The 18,213-nt window shown below is 51.8% G+C and overlaps 2 protein-coding genes across 3 annotated transcripts; one reads left to right on the top strand and one right to left on the bottom strand.

The window, feature by feature from the left end:
- Nucleotides 1-160: 160 nt before the first annotated feature.
- On the bottom strand, nucleotides 161-4,590 carry CETN2 (centrin 2). Of its 2 annotated transcripts, none has more exons than XM_033072699.2 (5): nucleotides 4,515-4,590; nucleotides 3,071-3,229; nucleotides 1,826-1,954; nucleotides 1,076-1,213; nucleotides 161-732 (listed from the first exon to the last, which is right to left on the bottom strand). In XM_033072699.2, the coding sequence occupies exons 1-5, from the start codon at nucleotides 4,560-4,562 to the stop codon at nucleotides 643-645; spliced, it is 564 nt and encodes a 187-aa protein (XP_032928590.1). In that variant the 5' UTR covers nucleotides 4,563-4,590; the 3' UTR covers nucleotides 161-642. The 2 variants fall into 2 exon arrangements, with proteins under 2 accessions (XP_032928590.1, XP_032928589.1); XM_033072698.2 differs by having other exon boundaries at nucleotides 4,503-4,570.
- Nucleotides 4,591-4,822: 232 nt separating this feature from the next.
- Nucleotides 4,823-13,098, top strand: NSDHL (NAD(P) dependent steroid dehydrogenase-like). The gene is made up of 8 exons (XM_033072714.2): nucleotides 4,823-4,900; nucleotides 5,449-5,499; nucleotides 8,030-8,191; nucleotides 8,870-9,016; nucleotides 9,922-10,050; nucleotides 11,287-11,429; nucleotides 11,888-11,990; nucleotides 12,539-13,098. Exons 2-8 carry the CDS (start codon nucleotides 5,479-5,481, stop codon nucleotides 12,872-12,874), a joined length of 1,041 nt encoding a protein of 346 aa, XP_032928605.1. The 5' UTR covers nucleotides 4,823-4,900; nucleotides 5,449-5,478; the 3' UTR covers nucleotides 12,875-13,098.
- The last annotated feature ends 5,115 nt before the right edge of the window (nucleotides 13,099-18,213 follow it).

Here is an 18,213-nt window from a genome sequence, read left to right as displayed (position 1 = left end):
CAAAACTCTATTCACAATTCTGATGGCTTAAAATAAGACTTTATTTGAAATCCAACCCCCTCTGCAGCCTCTGAGCACTCCTGCAAGCATAGAGCTCTCAGCAGCAGCTCTGAGAATTTCCTTCTGCAAAGATTTCACAGCCATGTGAACTGAACACAAGGAAAGTTGCAGCAGTTTATTTTCATTTTGTGTTTTAAGAATGCCCTAAAAAAAGGGGGAAGGGATAATCCCCATAAAACAGGTTCCAAAAAGCTGGTCCCTGCAAATATGTAATGAAAAGAGTTCACTGTAGAGCCCAACCAAAAACATAATCCCAAAATAGATTTACATTGAGCAATACATTGACACTGCCTGGTTTTGAGTCACCTCTTTACCAAACTGGACCCATTTTTTTGAGTCAGAAAAGGATCTGAATTTGGTCCCAAAAATGTGATTTGTGGATTTTAAAGAGTGTAAACATCATAACCAGCACCCAACAGGGGTGCTGCAATCTGCTCCCAAACACCCTTAAAACTTCTGAACAAAATCATTCCACACAAAAAACTTCCAGCAGAACTGACCTGTATTTTCTGCTGCCTCCAAAGACATCAAGACATGACAAAATGAGGCACACAAGGGCCAAGGAATAAATGCCACTGGGCTTCAGTAAAGGCTGGTCTTCTTCATGATCCTCAGGAATTCCTGCTCGCTCACCTCCCCGTCCCCATCCTGATCTGCCTCATCAATCATCTCCTGCAAAACATTTGGGGCAGCAGTTAGGGATTTGTACTGGGAACTGCTGCATTCATGCAGAATTCCAGCCACTGTGCCACAGGGGACAGTGTTGGCTCAAGCTCAGATCAAAATATTTCCCAAAATCTGGGTGTATTTATAGAGAAATGTGGTCAGGAAATCAATATTAGAGGAAGTGTACGGAGCACATCACTGCCACTCCACAAAGCTGCAGCTGCATGATCCCATTCTCAAATCCAACCTCAAAATCCCCAAACTGCAAAAATTCCTCCCTCCCTACCAGCACAGGGAGGATTCTCCTCCCAGCTCCAGCACAAAGATCCCAAAACTACCAGGTCCAAACCTGCAGCTCCTCATCTGTGAGGTTCTCCCCCAGCTCTTTGGCCACACGTTTGAGGTTTTTGAAGGAGATTTTTCCAGTTTCATCATCATCAAAGAGTTTGAAAGCTTTGAGAATCTCCTCTTTGGAATCTTTTTCAGCCTTAAAGAAAAAAAAATAGGAGTTTAAGGTTAAAAAAGGGGTGGTTGTGCTGTGGGTGACACTCAAAGTTATAAAAGATCTGATAGAATGAGAAATTTGGGAACAAATCAAGGAACCCAGCCAGCAGGAATTACACAGAAAAGCTGAAATGATAGAGACAACCAGAATTTCAGAATTTCAGGGATTTTTTTCTGTCCTTGCCAGCCAGATATCTTTGGGATTTCACTATCAGCACCTTCTGCTATGAAATATCTGGGTTTCAAAAAGATTTTTCAAAGCAGATATTTAATCTCTAAATTAGAATTCAACCCCCATGCCAGACATCAACCCTCCAAAAGCTTCCTGCAGGTTTCCATCTGTGAGAAAAACTTTTTTCCCTTTTTTTCAAACACAAAAATCACCTCTGGTTGTTAAAGAAACCTGTTAATGATATCATGATTTTAATGTTTCCCTGAAAAATGGGAGAATCCAAGATAGGGATTACAGCAATTTTTATACATTACTTGTTAGGATTAGAACAGTGCTTTAATCTCCCTCTAAACCCAAAAGGAGATAAAGGCTCCTGATCCACCTTCAGAATTCCATTTGTTTGGAGCTGTAAAACATCCATACCATTTTCTGGGACATCACTGCCAGGAAGTCACTGAAGCTGATTTTTCCTGTGCCTTCTTTATCAATGTCTGAGATCATTTTCTTGATCTCTTCTTTCTTAGGTTCAAACCCCAGGGCCCTCATGGCCACCTGGAAGGACAAAATAAGATATAAATCTTTCAAAATGATCACCAAAACCACAGGAGGTGGGAGAAAAGTGAATTTTCTGTCCAAAATTCTGTAAAACAGGGGCAGGCTGAGAGTGAGGCTGCTCTGCACTCACATCACGATGCAGAAAACAGGGATAGAAACATCCCTGGTCTGGAATTGTCCCTCAGCTAATCCAGGAATTTCCTACACACACATCTGGAACTGGTCAAGGGAATCTAAATCAGCTTCTTTTTCATTCTGGTGATAAAAATCTAGTTGGGAAAACATTTTCCTCCTTTGATAGAGGGCCAGATAAGAGCAACAACAATAATAACAATAATAACAATAACAACAATAATAACAATAATAACAATAACAACAATAATAACAATAATAACAATAACAACAATAATAACAATAACAATAATAAAGAAGCATTAACACCTCAACAAGAGGGGAACCCCCCTCACCTTTTTAATGTGCAGAACCCCTTTTCTTGATGTTTTATGAAAAGAGAAAGAGTCAGGTCAGAAATCACAGAGTTGTACCTGAATTTTGGGCAGCCTGGCTCTAAACACGTGGATGAGAGCAGTGAAGAGCTGCAATTCAAGAGAAAATTGTGCTTTTTGCCCACCAGGTTTTCTGCTGGAGGGAGGATGGGGGAAACCCAGGAAAGTGCTGTGTTTTTGGAGGTGATTTTAGCATTTCTGGTCCTGTTCTTTTATAATCTCAGTGCCTTCACAGAATTCACAGAATCAACAGGTTGGAAGGGAGCTTCAAGATCATAGAGTCCAATCCAGCCCTAACACCTCAACTAAACCATGACTGCCACATCCAGGCTTTTTTTAAACAAATCCAGGGATGGTGACTCCACCACCTCCCCAGGCAGACCATTCCAGTACTTTATCACCCTTTCCATTAAAAACTTTCTCCTAATATCCAACCTAATTTTCCCTTGGTGCAGCTTGAGGCTGTGTCCTCTGGTTCTGTCAGTGCTGCCTGGAGGAACCCAACCCCAGCTGAGCACAGCACCTTTCAGGGAGCTGGAGAGAGTGACAAGGTCACCCCTGAGCCTCCTTCTATCCAGGATAAACAGCCCCAAACCTCCCAGCTGACCTTCAGCTCCCTGATGTGGATGCTGCCGCTGCCATCGGTGTGGAAGAGCTCGAAGGCGTCGCGGATCTCGCGCTGCTGCTCCTCGGGCAGCTCCAGCCTGGGATTCACCTTCTTCCTCTGGGCCACAGCTTCCAGGGATGGCTTGGGACAGCCACAGGCCTTGGCACAGTACACAGGGGTCAGGGTGGGGGAGTGGGGGCTCGGCCCTGTCCCAGCCCCTGAGCCATCCCAGCCCCTGAGCCCTGTCCCAGCCCCTGAGCCATCACAGCCCGAGCCCTGTCACAGCCCCTGAGCCATCACAGCCCCTGAGTCCTGTCACAGCCCCTGAGCCATCACAGCCCCTGAGCCCTGTCACAGCCCCTGAGCCATCACAGCCCCTGAGCCCTGTCACAGCCCCTGAGCCATCACAGCCCCTGAGCCCTGTCACAGCCCCCAAGCCATCATCGCCTCTCAGCCATCACAGCCCCTGAGCCATCATTGCCTCTCAGCCATCACAGTCCCTGAGCCCTGTCACAGCCCCCAAGCCATCATTGCCTCTCAGCCATCACAGCCCCTGAGCCATCATTGCCTCTCAGCCATCACAGTCCCTGAGCCCTGTCACAGCCCCTGAGCCCTGTCACAGCCCCTGAGCCCTCATCACAGGCCCTGAGCCATCGCAGCTCCTGAGCGATGACAACCCCTGAGCACTGTCACAGCCCCTGGGCCGTGACAGCCCCTGAGCTCTGTCACAGCCCCTGGGCCATGACAGCCCCTGAGCCCTGTCACAGCCCCTGAGCCATCACTGTCCCTGAGCCATCACAGCCCCTGAGCCCTCATCACTGTCCCTGAGCCATCGCAGCTCCTGAGCGATGACAACCCCTGAGCCCTGTCACAGTCCCTGAGCCCCATCACAGCCCCTGAGCCATCACTGCCTCTCAGCCATCACAGCCCCTGAGCCCTGTCACAGCCCCTGAGTCCTGTCACAGCCCCTGAGCCCTCATCACTGTCCCTGAGCCATCGCAGCTCCTGAGCGATGACAACCCCTGAGCACTGTCACAGCCCCTGGGCCATGACAACCCCTGAGCACTGTCACAGCCCCTGGGCCATGACAGCCCCTGAGCTCTGTCACAACCCCCGAGCCCGTCATGGTCCCTGAACCATCATTGCCTCTGAACCCCCATCACTGCCCCAGAGCCCTGTCCCAGCCCCTGAGCCTCATCAAAGCCCCTGAGCCTCCATCACAGCCCCCAAACCCCCATGACAGCCCCTGAGCCATTATTGCCTCTGAGCCATCATTGCCTCTGAGCCATCACAGCCTCTGAGCCCTCATCACAACCCTTGAGCCCTCGTCACTGCCCCTGAGCCATCACAGCCTCTGAGCCCCCATCACAGGAAAATGGGGAATTTCCTGGTTCCATTGAATCTTCCTGAGCCCCCATCACGGCCCCCTCACCGCCGGCCTCACCATCCCGCCGGCTTCACCCCTGGCAGCCTCAATATCCCGCCCCGCCATTGGCTGTCGCCCCCACGCCGTTGCTATGGCAACGCGTGCTCCTATTGGCTGGCGTGATGGCGAGGCCAAAGGTGAATGAGGGCGTGGGAGATTCTCCTCTTTCCTTCCACGCGATTGGTCACAGTGGAGAGGGGTTGGACCAATCAGCGAGCGCGAGCATACTGGCGCGATGCTCGCCTCAGGGAAAGAGGCGGGAACGGGGTGGGTGGGCGGGGTCTGGGATGAAGCGCGGCTCTGATTGGTGAAGAGCAGCGAGGGGGCGGGGCCGGGGGCGGGACCGGGGCTCCCTCAGGGCGGCGGCGAGCGGGGTCCGGCAGAGTCCTGGCAGCTGAAAAAAGGTGTGGGAACAGCGGGGAACGGGCTGCGGCTGTGGGAGTGAGGCCTGGGGTCGGTGAGGGAGATGTGGAAGGGTCCTGGGGGCTGAGGGGAAGGAGCTGGGAGCTGTGCTGGGAGCAGGGGAGGAGCTCCTGGGGCTGCCGGGGCTGTGGGTGAGGTACTAAAGGCCATGGGGGGCTCTGGGATGGGGGTGAAGGCTGGGTAGGGGGGAACTGGAGATGCAGCAGTTCGTAAAGTGCGTTTTGGAGAGGGAGAGGATAGATATGGAAGAGGGGACAGCTGTGTCCCTGCTTTAAACCAGCTCGGTGTTCCAGGACAGGCACCCCTCCCGCCTCTTCCCGGCTTTTTCCTTGGAACTGCAGAGGGCTTTCAGAAAAATCAGCACCAAAGAGCCAGGCCAGCACCTGCAGTTGCAGATTTATGGAAGAACAGGGAGAATTAACTCCCTCTCTTCATCCTTCTTCAGCATAACGGCTTCAAACCTTGATTTCTGTAACTAGGAAAGTGTTGTTTTATTAGGAATAAAAGAATATTCTCCCTTTTTTCCAAGGATTCTGGTGGACAGTGCCTCACCAAAGCCATGGCCACACGCCTCAGATCGGTGAGTTGGGGCCTCAAACTTTGGGAAGAAACAAATGCATAAATATTCTGCACATCACTGGGGAAGACATGAGGATGATCCTGCATTAATGATAATTCTGGGGAGAAAACGTGGTTTTCTGAGGTACAATTTGGATGGATTGAATTCAGACCTTAAAATCAATATAGATGTGTAGTTTGGCTTGCCATAAAGATTATATTGTGCAATATTAAAAGATAGAGAGTTTGTAATATTAGATATAAGTATGGCTGCATACCATTCAATATCAAATGATAGAGGGTTTATAATAAAATTATATATAATTGTAGCTGTCCCTGGATCCCTGAAAGTGTCCAAGGCCAGGCTGGATAGGGCTTGGAGCAACCTGGGGTACTGGAAGGTGTGATTATTTTATTTTATTATTTTATTATTTTATTCCAACCTCCGTGGAATAAAAAGAGCTTTAAAATCCCTGCCAGCCCAAAGCAATCTGGGATTCTGGGATTCCTCTGAAGCCTCTGCAGTGTTCAGGGATTCAGAGGCAGAGGGCAGCATTCTGCTGCAGGAAAACTTCACTTCCAGCACATCTCAGAGCAGTTTGGTTCCTGGAGAAGGCACAGGGATCAGAATGGTGTGGGGTGGAAGGGACTGGTGGGAAAGGGTGCAGGGAGAAGGGAAAGGGCAGAGGAAGGGAGTGGCTGCCTTTGAGGAGGAGCTGAAAATGTTTCTGTCTGAATCCCCTCCTCTGCTCCAAACCACATTCCAAAATTCCCTCCTTGTCTGAGACTTCCAGGGTCACTCTTTCAGTGGAGAAATTTCCCCAATATCACCCTGCCCTCCCCTGGCCCAGCCTGAGGCTGTTCCCTCTCCTCCTGTCCCTGTTCCCTAAGCAGATCCCAAATCCTCCCCCTGGCTGTCCCCTCCTGTCAGGGAATCATGCAGAGCCAGAAGTTCCCCCTGAGCCCCTTTCCCAGCTGCTCCTCACAGGATTTCTGCTCCAGACCCTGCTCAGGGTGGCCCATCCCAAAGAACTGGTTCAGCTTTGATGTAACCCAGGGAACAAATCGAATTTCTCCTGTGGATCACCCAACACTCAGCAGAGCCTTTCCTTAAAGGGTTGTGAACAGTCCCTGTTCTTGTGTGGCCCCAGGGGGTTCAGACTCCCCCAGAGATCCCTGCAGAGCTGGGGGTTGTGTTACAACCAGGAGTAAAACTCTTTGCAAGCAGCACAGAGCATTCTTTGTGTAAAAGCTCCCTCAGACTCGGGGCCTGGATGTTCTATGCAGTGCTTTGGTCTCAGTCCAGTGAGAAATCTGTTAATCAGTGACTCCAGTCATGGGTTTACAAAGCTGAAAGAAAAAGGAAGGCAGAACTAATGGCTCAAAAGGACAGCCCCTGTGCTTTTGAACCTTTACCTGCTTGCTTTCTTGGCTCTGAGAGTCAAGTTTCTGATAATGTTGATGCTGTTCGTGTTCTGAATTAGCTGTGCCAGGAGGCTGAAGCAAATCCCAGAATCAGCCCAGAATCCCAGACTGGTCTGGCTTGGGAGAGACCTTAAAGCTGGTCCAGCTCCACCCCTGCCTGGCAGGGACACCTCCCACTGTCCCGGGCTGCTGCAGCCTGGCCTTGGACACTGCCCGGGATCAGGGGCAGCCCCAGCTGCTCTGGGCACCTGTGCCAGGGCCTCACTGCTCTGCCAGGGAACAATTCCTGCCCAAAATCCCAATATCCCACCCATCCCTGCCCTCTGGCAGTGGGAAGCCCCTCCCTGTGTCCTGCCTCTCTTGCAAATCTTTTCTCTCCATCTTTCTTGCAGGCTCCCTTCAAATTCTGCTTGCAGAATTCATGGGGGCCAATCTTCCTTTCCTTCCCTCCTCCCTGAGCCTCTTGATTGTAAGGATGAGGCAGAGTCCTTCCAAAATCCCACCAGGGTGTCTGAACTCCTCTCCTGGTTTAGGACAACCCCAGGAAAGCTCCTGACTCTGGGTGACAGCCCAGAGCTCTGCTGTGCCAGTTCCCATCCCTGCAGTGTACAGCAGAACTGAACCCCCCAGCTCCAGGAGAGCTCAGCACAGTTTGCTGGCTGTGCCAGGGGGTTCTCCCTGTCAGGAAAATGAATCCACAAACAGCAGAGGTTTATGTCTAAAATGGAATAAAGGGAGAGGCCATGGGGCATCCCCTGGGCTCTCTCAGATTTTTGGAGGCCTCACCTCCCTTTTTATCCCAATTTCCCTCTCTCTTTCCCCATTGCTGAGGTACTTGAGAGGCACAGACTTCCCAAACACTGATACCTGAGATTCCCCTCTAATGTACAACCCTCCCTTTTAATTTTTAATTCTTACAGAATTCATCGGTTTTCCCCCATTGTTTCTTTCACCTTCCAATACCCAGTTTCATTTCTCAGCAAACCTGCAGTTTGTTTGGAAAGGCAATCAGTGAAATCCATCCCATGGTTTCTTTTATCTCTCAGTGCTGGTCTTATCTACCAGCAGACCCACAGCTCGTTTGTAAAGACAAATCCAGCATTGCTGTCATCCCTGTGTCCCTGCAGGCTGGCAGGAGCTGCACTGTCATCGGGGGCTCGGGCTTCCTGGGCCAGCACATGGTGGAGCAGCTGCTGGCCAAGGGCTACAGAGTCAACGTCTTTGACATCCAGCAGAGCTTTGAGAGGGAGCAGGTGACCTTCTACCTGGGGGACCTGTGTGACAAGGAGGTGAGCTGCAGGCAGCAGGGCAGGGATTGCACTTTTCCTTGCATTTGTGCTGCTGAAGGGAGCAGATCTCTGTTCCTTGAGTTTTTACCCCTGAAGGGAGCAGATCTGCTGTCTGGCTTCTGCTGCAAGCTGAGAGGAGCAGGGCTGGGTCGTGCCTGGTGCTTTGCATCACTGATAGCTGGGATTCACAGGGTAATTACAGTCCCTGGGTTAATTGCAGGGGCTCTCCCAGTTCTCCTCAACTCCCTGAGAATAGCACAGCTCATGTTCCCAACAGAGATGAGTGGGAGCCTTGGCCAAGGTCTGGGGGAGGTGACTTGGGGACACTCACCTGCACTCAGTGCCGTGGGGAGCTTTAAAGCTGCTGTTTCCTCATGTCCCAGCTCCAGGGAATCCTGAGCCTTGCACCTGGGAGCTGCAGGGAGCTCAGCCTGGGCAGCCTCCAGCCCTGGGGAAGCTCCCAGAATTTCTCTGGGGAGAGGAGAGGATGTGGTGAGTGCTGAGGACAGGACATTGTGGAGATCCTGCATGCTGATCCAGCTGCCCACCTTTATGGAAGGAACTGTTGGAGCTGTTTCCATGATAAAAAAAGAGCTGCTGTATTTCCATGCTGTTGTTTTTTTCCTGTCACCCACTCTGGCTGCTGCTCCATTCCCTTTTCCCCCTGTTTTCCTGCAGGCTCTGCTGCCAGCCCTGCAGGGAGTGTCTGTGGTGTTCCACTGTGCCTCACCAGCCCCTTCCAGTGACAACAGGGAGCTGTTCTACAAGGTGAATTTTCTGGGAACCAAGACAGTCATTGCAGCCTGCAGAGAGGCTAGAGTGCAGGTAAAGGTTTTTGGCTGATGGATTTATAACATTGTCATCAAAGCCAGCCTGGCTTGAGAGGGGTCACAGGGCTCTGAGATCCTGAATTCCCACCTGGTCCATGAAAAGCAGTGGATGAGAGACTCTGGGGGTGTAAACTCAGTCCCTGTTTGCCACAGAAAAGCACATTGTGCTGGAAAAGTATCCATGCAAATCTGTCCTAGCTGGGAGAGCAGCATCTCACAAGTGCTTCTTTCATAAAGGGACAGCCCCAGAGGTGACTTTTCCAGCAGGGGGAAGATTCCTGGCATCTCTTCCCCAGAATCCTTCACCCTGGAGTGAGGAGGAGCACACTTGTGCCATGGTTTCAGTCATTTGGTTTAAAAACTCAATTGCCCACAAAAGGAAGAGCCTGAGGAAGCAAGCCTGGAATTGGAGACTGAATTTTCTCCTTAAATTACTTGAATCCCCATAAGTTTTCATTTAAATTAATTTATTTCATTTATATTTATGTATTATATTAATTTCATTTAAATAACCAAACAAAGACATCCAAGGTTTCTTTTGTTGTTTTTCTGTTATTGCCAAGATGAGCAAATCTTTCTTTAAAACACTGGCTGTGTGTTAAGTGTTCCAAGCCTCTGATTTTCCTGGAGATGTTTCCCCTGGATTGACTGCCTTGGGTGTTTGTTGGAATGTTTTATTTCCTTCAGGCAGCATTAAATGATGGGACAGAATGAATCAAAACGGGGGAGTTCTCTCACCTGCAGTTTCTGTTCATCTTCTGTTAGACTCAGGTTATTTTCTGTAGCATCAGTTCGTTAACTATTATTGTTATTATCATTATTATCTTTACTCAGCCTCTGTAAATAATGACCCTTTCATTTTAGACTTTAAACAACTGTTTTCTCCCCTTTTTCTTGCAGAAATTGGTGTTAACCAGCAGTGCCAGTGTAGTTTTTGAGGGCACAGACATCAAAAATGGCTCAGAAGATCTCCCCTATGCACAAAAACCTATTGATTACTACACAGAGACCAAGATCCTGCAGGAGAAGGTATTTGCAGTGGTTAAACTGTTCTTTTTGTGTGTATTCACTGAATAAAAAGAGAATAAAATTCTCTTTGTGGCATGAATTGCCTCAGAGGTTGAATGAAATCCTGTGTGCCACTGCAGAGGGGTCACAGCCACAGGATAGTCCCAGTTCTCACCTGCCACAGCTCTGGGTTAACAGTCAGGGCAGGGTTTTGGCTTCTCTGCTGCTTTTCCTGCTTTGCAGCCTGAATTTCGAGTTGGGAATGTGCAAAAGGCACTGGGGGAGGAGGAGAGGGGGTGGCAGTGTGGCCTGAGCTAAGGGGCACACTGAAAATGTTAATATGAAATTAATAATCACCAAACATCTGAGAGCTCACTGCTTTGGACACCAGCAATACCTGCTCTTCTCATGTTCTTACTGTGCAGCATCTGTGCTTTACATGTGGCATGGCAATGTTTTCAATCAAAGCCTGCAGATCTCTTTTGGATCCTTTTCCCATGGCTTGCGTTTCAGCTGGGGGAAGAATCTTTGCTTTTTGTGCCAGAAGAATTGAGAGTCCCTTCCATGCTGGTGCTGCCAGTGTGAGAGGCTGGATTTCCTCCACAAAAGCTGAATTAATTGTAGTAGTGGAAACATATGCTCCTTCAGCAGCACTTTGCAGTGTCTGCTCAAGGGGAAGCTGAGGAGCAGAAGTCAGGGGTAGCTCCAGTGATTATGGCTTTGTTTTGGGGGGGAACTGAAAGGATTTTGTCTGTGCCTCCTCCATGGAAATTCCAGCAGCTGGAAATGAGGAGAACTCGTTGTTTAGGAGCTCCCAGGAGAGTGAAATCTGCTCCAGAGCTGCTTAATGTGCTGCTGGGGCTCCAGGAGATGGGGTCTCCACCTCCTGAGGCAGATCCAGGAGGGCTGGGAGGGACAGAAATGAAATTCCTGAGTGTCCTTTGCTCCAGCTCATGCACAGAGCTCGTGGAGAGGAGCTTGGAAAGCTCCTCTGGCTTCTGGGATGTTCAATGAGAGAAGCAAAGCTTCCCTTCCTTTGTCAATTCATTAAATGTCAACCATAAAAACTGGGGTTTTGTCTGGTTTTCTTATCGAGGAGAGCTGGGAAAGGAGATGGGAACAAAGAGAGGATCAGGATGGACAGGAGGGGATAATTCAGGTTCCTTGCCAGGGAGATGAGCAGCCCCCAGCCCCTGCAGTAGATGCATTGCTGAGCTCTGTTTCCCCCCTTGATTTCCTTCTCCTCTTTCCCCACAGGAGGTGCTCAGTGCCAATGACCCAGACAATGATTTCCTCACCACTGCAATCCGGCCCCATGGGATATTTGGGCCCAGAGACCCTCAGCTGGTTCCCATCCTCATCCAGGCAGCTCAGAGTGGCAAAATGAAATTCATCATTGGGTGAGCAAGGCCAGGCAGTGCAGAGCTGGGGCACAATCCCTGCTGGATCTCCAAAGCCCTTTGGAAGGGAGCTAAAGGAAATCAGTTGTGTTGTTTCTTTTCTTTTTTTTTTAATGCTTAAAAATCCTCTGTTGGGGCTCACTCCCTGCCGTGGTGAGAGTCCATAATGCCAAAGGAATATCCATGAGGAAAGCTGGAGCTGTTCAAGAGCTGTGCCATTAATATGAGACAGCTCCAATTACTTGCTGTTAATTTATACCACTTGTATTTGAGGTTTTTGCAATTCAAACCCCTATAAAATATGAAATATTGGAACTATGGCCTGAAATTACAGCACCAGAGAGTGAAAGAAGGGGAAACTTGGCATGATTTCATCCTGGTGGAAGTGCTTCCTTTTGCCACAGGCAGATTTTCAGCCCAGCTTGCCTTTAGGGCTAAAATCCCTTTTCTGTGTGCAGGGATGGAAAGAACTTGGTGGATTTTACCTACGTGGAGAACGTGGTGCATGGGCACATCCTGGCTGCAGAAAAGCTGCACAAAGACTCTCCCCTGTGTGGGAAGGTGAGAGGGAAGGGGAGGGGAGGGGAAGATCCCCTTCCCACAGCCTCTCCTGTGGGATCCCTGCTCATTCCTGGACATCCATGCTGCAGGGGAGCAGCTCCAACTTTCCCATCTGTGTGCAGCCACCTGGATGGATATCCTGGAATTTCCTGCTCTAAAACTGCTTGGGAAGGGCAATCCAGGCAGAGCTGGGGGCAGCCAGGAGGCACACATGGAAACACAGAAGTTTTTGGGACACAGTTCAGAACAGGAGGAGCTTTTCCAGCTTTCCCTGGTCCTGCTGTGCTCTGGGCACACTGGGGTGTTTTAGGCTGTCTGCTCTGTGCTGTGGCAGCCAGCTGGGTTGGTATTTCTGAGGAATCCTGGCCTCTGGAGTGCTGGTTTCCTTGGAAAAGCGGGGGTTCCCCCTGCTCACACAGAGGTGGGCAGACAAAGCACTTTGGCCCAGCTCAGGGGGGCCGTGTCCTCAGCATGAGCAGGAGCATTGAGCCAAACCTGAGCAAGCCAGCAGGATTTTAACCCCTGCTTCTCCTCTGCCTCTCTTCCAGGCCTTCCACATCACCAATGATGAGCCAATTCCCTTCTGGACCTTCATGTCCCGGATCCTGACCGGCCTGGACTACGACCCTCCCAAGTACCACATCCCCTACTGGCTGGCCTATTACCTGGCCCTGCTGCTGGCCCTGCTGCTGGCCCTGCTCAGGCCCCTGGTGACCATCAAGGCCACCTTCACACCCATGAGGGTGGCCCTGGCTGGGACCTTCCACTACTACAGCTGTGAGAGGGCCAAGAGAGCCATGGGCTACAGGCCTGTGGTCAGCCTGGATGAGGCCATAGCCAGGACTGTGCAGAGCTACCCCAGCCTGCGCCGTGCCAGGGCCTGAGAGCCCTGCTTGGAGCCTCCCCTCCCTCATTCCCATCACAGCTGACAGCTTCTCATGGAGCAAATGGCAGCAATTCCCAGGAGCCAGCAGTTTTCCTGAAGTCTCTGCTCCTCCTCCTTACCGTTCCCCCATGTGGGAGTTTGTTTCTTGGATGTGACTTCTTGTTTGGAAACAGCTGCTGAACTCTCTGGGCTGTGAATAAACACCCTGCTGTGCCCTCCTCAGTCCCAGGCAGGCACACCAGCATTCCTGCTCCCTTCCCTCCACCCTTGGCCAGTGTTTTGTTGCTCTGGTGACAGCAGCCACCCCTTCCCAGAGCTGCAGGCTGGCTCACAAACACTTCCCGTGCCTGGCTCCCCTCTGGGCTTTGGCTTTGCTCTCCACAAGAGTGCCAGAAAGGAGCTCTGCCACCATCTCTTCAGTCATTGCAGCTCTTCTGGTTTCCCCTCCATGATCAGGGCGTGCTTTGGCTTCTCCCTGAGGCAGCAGAAGGAATAAGGAGTGTGCTCCTTTGTGCAGGGCTGATTTCTGTCCCAAAAGAGCCCAAACCAATCCCACAGGGGTGACTTCCCAGCTCTGTGTCCCATCTCTGAAAGGGTAGATCTCACTCTGAGCACAGGCAGGATGTTCATGATTCCCTTTTTGGGGGCAGAGGTTTTTGGGAGTAGATTGTTGTGTTTTAGCACAACTCCCTTCCCACAAGAGCTGCACTGCTGAGAAGATCCTGCAGCACCAAGCACCTCCTCCCTGCCCTGGCCCAAGGATTTTTGGTGCTCTGACCACTTAGTCCATGCAAAAACCTCTTTTCCACAAGGAAATGGAAACAAAACACTGGTCCCCAAGCTATTTCCTGTGACTTGTATATTAGATATTCTTTACCCTCTAATCCTCCTAAGCACTTCAGTTCTGGTGTGGTTTTAAAATGAGGGGTTTAGGTTGGAGCTGCAATTTCCCCCTGTGCTCCCTGGGAGTTCTGGTGTTTGGAATTTCAGAAGGATGGGAAGTGTCTCAGTCACAGAATTATGGAATCCCAGGATGGTTTGGGTTGGGAGGGACCTTAAAGCTCATCCCATTCCACCCCCGGGGACACTCCCACTATTCCAGGCTGCTCCCAGCAGTTTGGGACACTGGATGGGCTTTAAGGTCCCTTCCCACCCAAACCATTCCTGGATTTTTATGCTACCAGTCTGGATTCTGTGTGTGTCAGCTGTGAAGTGAAATTGCTGTTATCAAACTCTCCTTGCAAACCTTCAGGATCCAATGCAGGTGCAGTCTGTCCTTGTCAGGAACCCTCAGCAGGAGCTCCCCACGACTTCAAAGACTTCCCTGGAGCGCTCTCATCCAGCTCCTTATCTCCCTCTCTGCTTTCCTGGCTTTTCCTTGCTGCAGCTCCTCGTTTTGCTGACCTCAGACTGGTTTTGGCAGTGGGAGAGATGAAGGGAGATCTTCTGTTGCTTATCTTGGAGGAAGCAGAGGGAGGGAAGGCAGAGAGGATTAAAAGTGGAGTTCAGGTAACCAAAACCCCCATTCCCCTCTTCCAGAGATTGCAAAGGGAGCTTGCTCAGGAGGATTGTCCAGGGAATTCCTTTCAATCTTGGAATGTGGGGGAAGCCCAGAGGGGAAAAAACATGGCTTGGGTGTAATTACCAGAAATAGGGAAGAGGAAAAATGGATAAAAGCAGGTCAGAAATGGCCCTGCATGTTCAGGCAGCAAAAAGGCACAGAGGGCACCCCAGGGGTGTGCAGGAGGAGTCCAAGGCCAGGCTGGAGCAGTCTGGGGTAGTGGAAGCTGTCCCTGCCCATGGGGTGGAACAAGATGGGCTTTAAGGTCCTTCCCAAGCCAAACCATGCTGGGATTCAGCCAGGTTTGGGAGCAGTGGGACATTGCACCCTGCAAATGGGGCATTTCCAGACTCAGCCATCCCAGGTCATGCTGCAGGGCTGGAGCTCAGCATTTTGGGGTGTTTTGTGTCCCTGTTAGCCCAGTGTGAGCACCAGGACATTCCCACACCTGCCAGCCTCAGCAGGGCCGGCCTCTGCTTCCCAATCCTCTCCCGAGTTTCACTGTGGTTGTGCAAGCCCCGGGCTGGTGCCAGGCCCACAGGGGCAGAGTGGTGCAAGCCAGGCCCTGTCAGGGCAGGGGGAACAGCAGCTGCTTTGCCTCAGAGCCTGCAAGGACCTGGCTGAGCTGCTGAGGACAAATCAGCATCTCCCCGCTTGTGCCAGAGCGGGTTTGGGGTGTCCTGGTGGCACAGCTGTGCCTCTGCTGTGCTCTGCCTCTGCTGACAACAACATTTTGTGTCAGTGCTGGCACTCCTGAGCTCCAGGTGTGGCCCTGAGCACGGGCAGCCTGCAGTATTCCAGCAGGGAATGGCTTGGGACAGACAATGCTGTGCTCCCTGCTATTAGGGAGGTGAGGCCTGGCTCAGCTCTGCAGTGACACCTCATGAAAAACCAGTTGGGTTCCCTCATAACTAATGGGTGTAGTGTTTTACACCCTGAGACTCATCACAGCTCAGCTGGGCTTGGGGTTGGTGGCAGCTCTGCCAAGGCCACAGCACTGCAGGGTTACTCACCTGCCCTCCCCCCTCACACCTGGGAGGGGCTGCTCCCAGTGGTATCGGCAGAGCAGGAAATGTTCCAGAGCAGCTCCCTCCTGGAGTGGGGCTGCTGCACTTGGCACAGTCAGAAAAGACTGAAAAGTGTCCCAGGCTGAGCTGTGAGGGTGGCCCTGGAGTCACCATTGCCACAGGAATGGTTTGGTGAAACCCCCTCCCCATAAAATTGGCAGCCTGGATTTGCAGGTTCCTCACAGACATCCCTGCTCCTGCAGGGGTTAATCCTGTGGGGTTCCAGCTGCGGGCACCCCTGGAAGTGGCACAGCCAGGATCAGTCCCAGCTGTTGGACAACTCCATGAGAAAAGGGATCTTTGTGCTTTCCTTGGGGAGGACATCCCATGAAAATTCATTTCCTGGTAAAGTCAGATATTCCAGGCTGGAATTTACTTTATAGCAGTAATGTTTTTAGCAGGAGCTGGGGAAAAAGCTCTTTTTTCCCTCTTTCCTGTGCTGCAGGAGTGTGTGTGTCTGTGTCCCTGAGAAATTGTGGGGTTGGGATGGGGACAGAACCTTGCTCCTGCTCTGGGCTGAGCTCAGGCCCAGCTTTACCTGAGCCTAGGCTCATGGCTGAGGAGGGATTCAAGCCAAATTCTCCTGCTTTGAACCAGATTCCATGGGAAAATGGGAAAACTCCCCCCTAGATTCTGCTCAGGTGGGATGAGTATAAATGAGGATAAAGGACTTTTTGTGGTGTTGCTCCAAAGGTGTGCAGGGCACCTGTGCTGCTGCAGGTGGGGTGGGTGTCTTGTCCTGGAGCACCCTGAATTTGGCAGAGTTTAACTCCTGCTGAGCTCCCTGACAGAAATCTGGAGTCCATCCCTGAGCCCTCAGCTCCTCCAGGCCCTACAAGCCACACTGGGGTTACCCCAAAGCTTCTCCTGGTGAGCAGTCCCAGCTCCATCCTCTGCCCATCCTGAGCCTCCCCCTGGGCTCTGTGCAGGTGAGGTCTCACCTGAGTGGGGCAGGGGGCACAGCCCCAATCCCTTTCCTGCTGCCCACACTGTGGGGATGCATTTCCTCAGCCAGCAGTGACCTGGGATGAGCTTTGGGAGCTCCTCATCCATTTCTGTCTGGTTCAGATTGAGGTGTTTATAACAAATACCTTTGCTTCTCTTTTTGTTTTCCTTTTTTTTTTTTGTGTTTTTGTGGGGTTTTTTGTTGGGTTGTTTGGGTTCTTTGTTTTTGTTTTATTATTTTTGTGGGTTTTTGTTTGTTTGTTTGTTTTGGGGTTTTTTTTTTGTTTTTTGTGTGTGTGTGTTTGTTTGTTTGTTTGTTGGTTGGGTTTTTTTTCTTTTTTCCCCAGTTTTTGACCATTCAGCATGGAGCACTGTTCAGAGCCCTGGGTGTCCCTGCCGTGCTCAGGGACCTCCTGTCACTGCAGGGCTGGCCAGGCCGGGTTCTTACTCACTGTTATTCCAGGGAAGAGCCCGGCCAAACCTTCAGCAAAGCCTGCCGTGACTCAGGGCCGGCCGAAAATAAAGCTGCAGTGTCAGCCCGAGTCCGGGGCAGGGGATGCTCCCAGGAAGGGTCCCTGGTGTCCCCGAGCCCGACCCGCCCGGAGCTCGGGCTGCGGCTCTGCAGAGCCCGGCTTATCTCAGCCGGGATCAGCGGCAGCACAGAGCCCAGCTGAGGAGATGGGACAGGGAGATCTGAGGCTGGAGTTAATGCCTGAAAATCCCTGATGTCATCCTGGCTGTGCTGCTGGGAGCCAGGGCTGGGTCAGCAGCCCTGCTGGAGCACATCCCCATGGGATGGGATGGGATGGGATCCATGGGATGGGATCCATGGGATGGGATCCATGGGATGGGATGAGATCTACAGGATCCATGGAATGGTATGTTCCCCTCATCCCCCAGCACACCCAGGGGGACACAGCAGGAGTTTTCCTTTCCAGCTGCTGCAGGCTCAGCAGTACCTGTGCTTGAATGGTGGAGCAGGGGACAGGGGATCCTGCTGGGGGCTGGGCTGGGGCCTCAGCTCCTGCAGGGCTGGAGGAGGCACAGAGCTGCTGGGATAAATCCAGAGGAATCGGGAGAGCTGGGGGTGCTCACCTGGACAGCAGAAGGATCCAGGGAGAGCTCAGGGTCTGAAGGGGCTCCAGGAGAGCTGGAGAGACAAGGGATGGAGGGACAGGACACAGGGAACGGCTGCCACTGCCACAGGGCAGGGATGGATGGGATTTTGGGCAGGAATTATTCCCTGGGAAGGTGGGGAAGGCCTGGCAGAGGTTTCCCAGAGGAGCTCTGGCTGCTCCATCCCTGGCAGTGCCGAAAGCCAGGCTGGACACTGGGGCTTGGAGCAGCCTGGGACAGTGCAAGGTGTCCCTGCCATGGCAGGGGTGGCACTGGGTGCATTTTGTGTCTCTCCCAACCCAAACCAGTCCGGGATTCTCTGGTTCTCCCCACCCCCAGCTGCCAGGCCTTGGGGACAGCCAAAACTCGTGTCCCAGGGCCTGGCAGTGCCACCTGTCCCCTGTGCTGGCCCTCGGGGACAGAGTGGTGACCAGAGCAATTAGAAAGGGAAATAAAGCAGAATGCCCGGCAATTTCCTGTGCGATTATCACACCTCTGGGGCTCCTTAATGAGCTGCAAGCAGACAATCAGTGTCCAGGGTTAATGACAGCGCCTTCCCCGATGCTCCCCGGGTACCACTGCTCCAGCAGCTCCGAGCCCGCGGTACCGGGCAGCGCTGGGGGCTCTGCTGGCCCGGGCAGTGCTCGC

The sequence above is a fragment of the Catharus ustulatus genome, chromosome 14, assembly GCF_009819885.2.
Source record: "Catharus ustulatus isolate bCatUst1 chromosome 14, bCatUst1.pri.v2, whole genome shotgun sequence".
Classification (NCBI taxonomy): Eukaryota; Metazoa; Chordata; class Aves; order Passeriformes; family Turdidae; genus Catharus; species Catharus ustulatus.
Note: the sequence above shows the minus strand (reverse complement) of the source record. Positions and strands in the feature narration are given on the sequence as shown.

Coding starts and splice junctions, on each gene's coding strand:
- CETN2 (XM_033072698.2), bottom strand. CDS start 4,562: ATGGCGGGGCGGGATATTGAGGCTGCCAGGGGTGAAGCCGGCGGGATG. Junction 1,955..3,070: donor TCCACATCAGGGAGCTGAAG/GTCAGCTGGGAG, acceptor TTGTCCTTCCAG/GTGGCCATGAGGGCCCTGGG. Junction 1,214..1,825: donor CAGTGATGTCCCAGAAAATG/GTATGGATGTTT, acceptor TTTTTCTTTAAG/GCTGAAAAAGATTCCAAAGA.
- NSDHL (XM_033072714.2), top strand. CDS start 5,479: ATGGCCACACGCCTCAGATCG. Junction 8,192..8,869: donor GGGACCTGTGTGACAAGGAG/GTGAGCTGCAGG, acceptor GTTTTCCTGCAG/GCTCTGCTGCCAGCCCTGCA. Junction 9,017..9,921: donor GCAGAGAGGCTAGAGTGCAG/GTAAAGGTTTTT, acceptor TTTTTCTTGCAG/AAATTGGTGTTAACCAGCAG.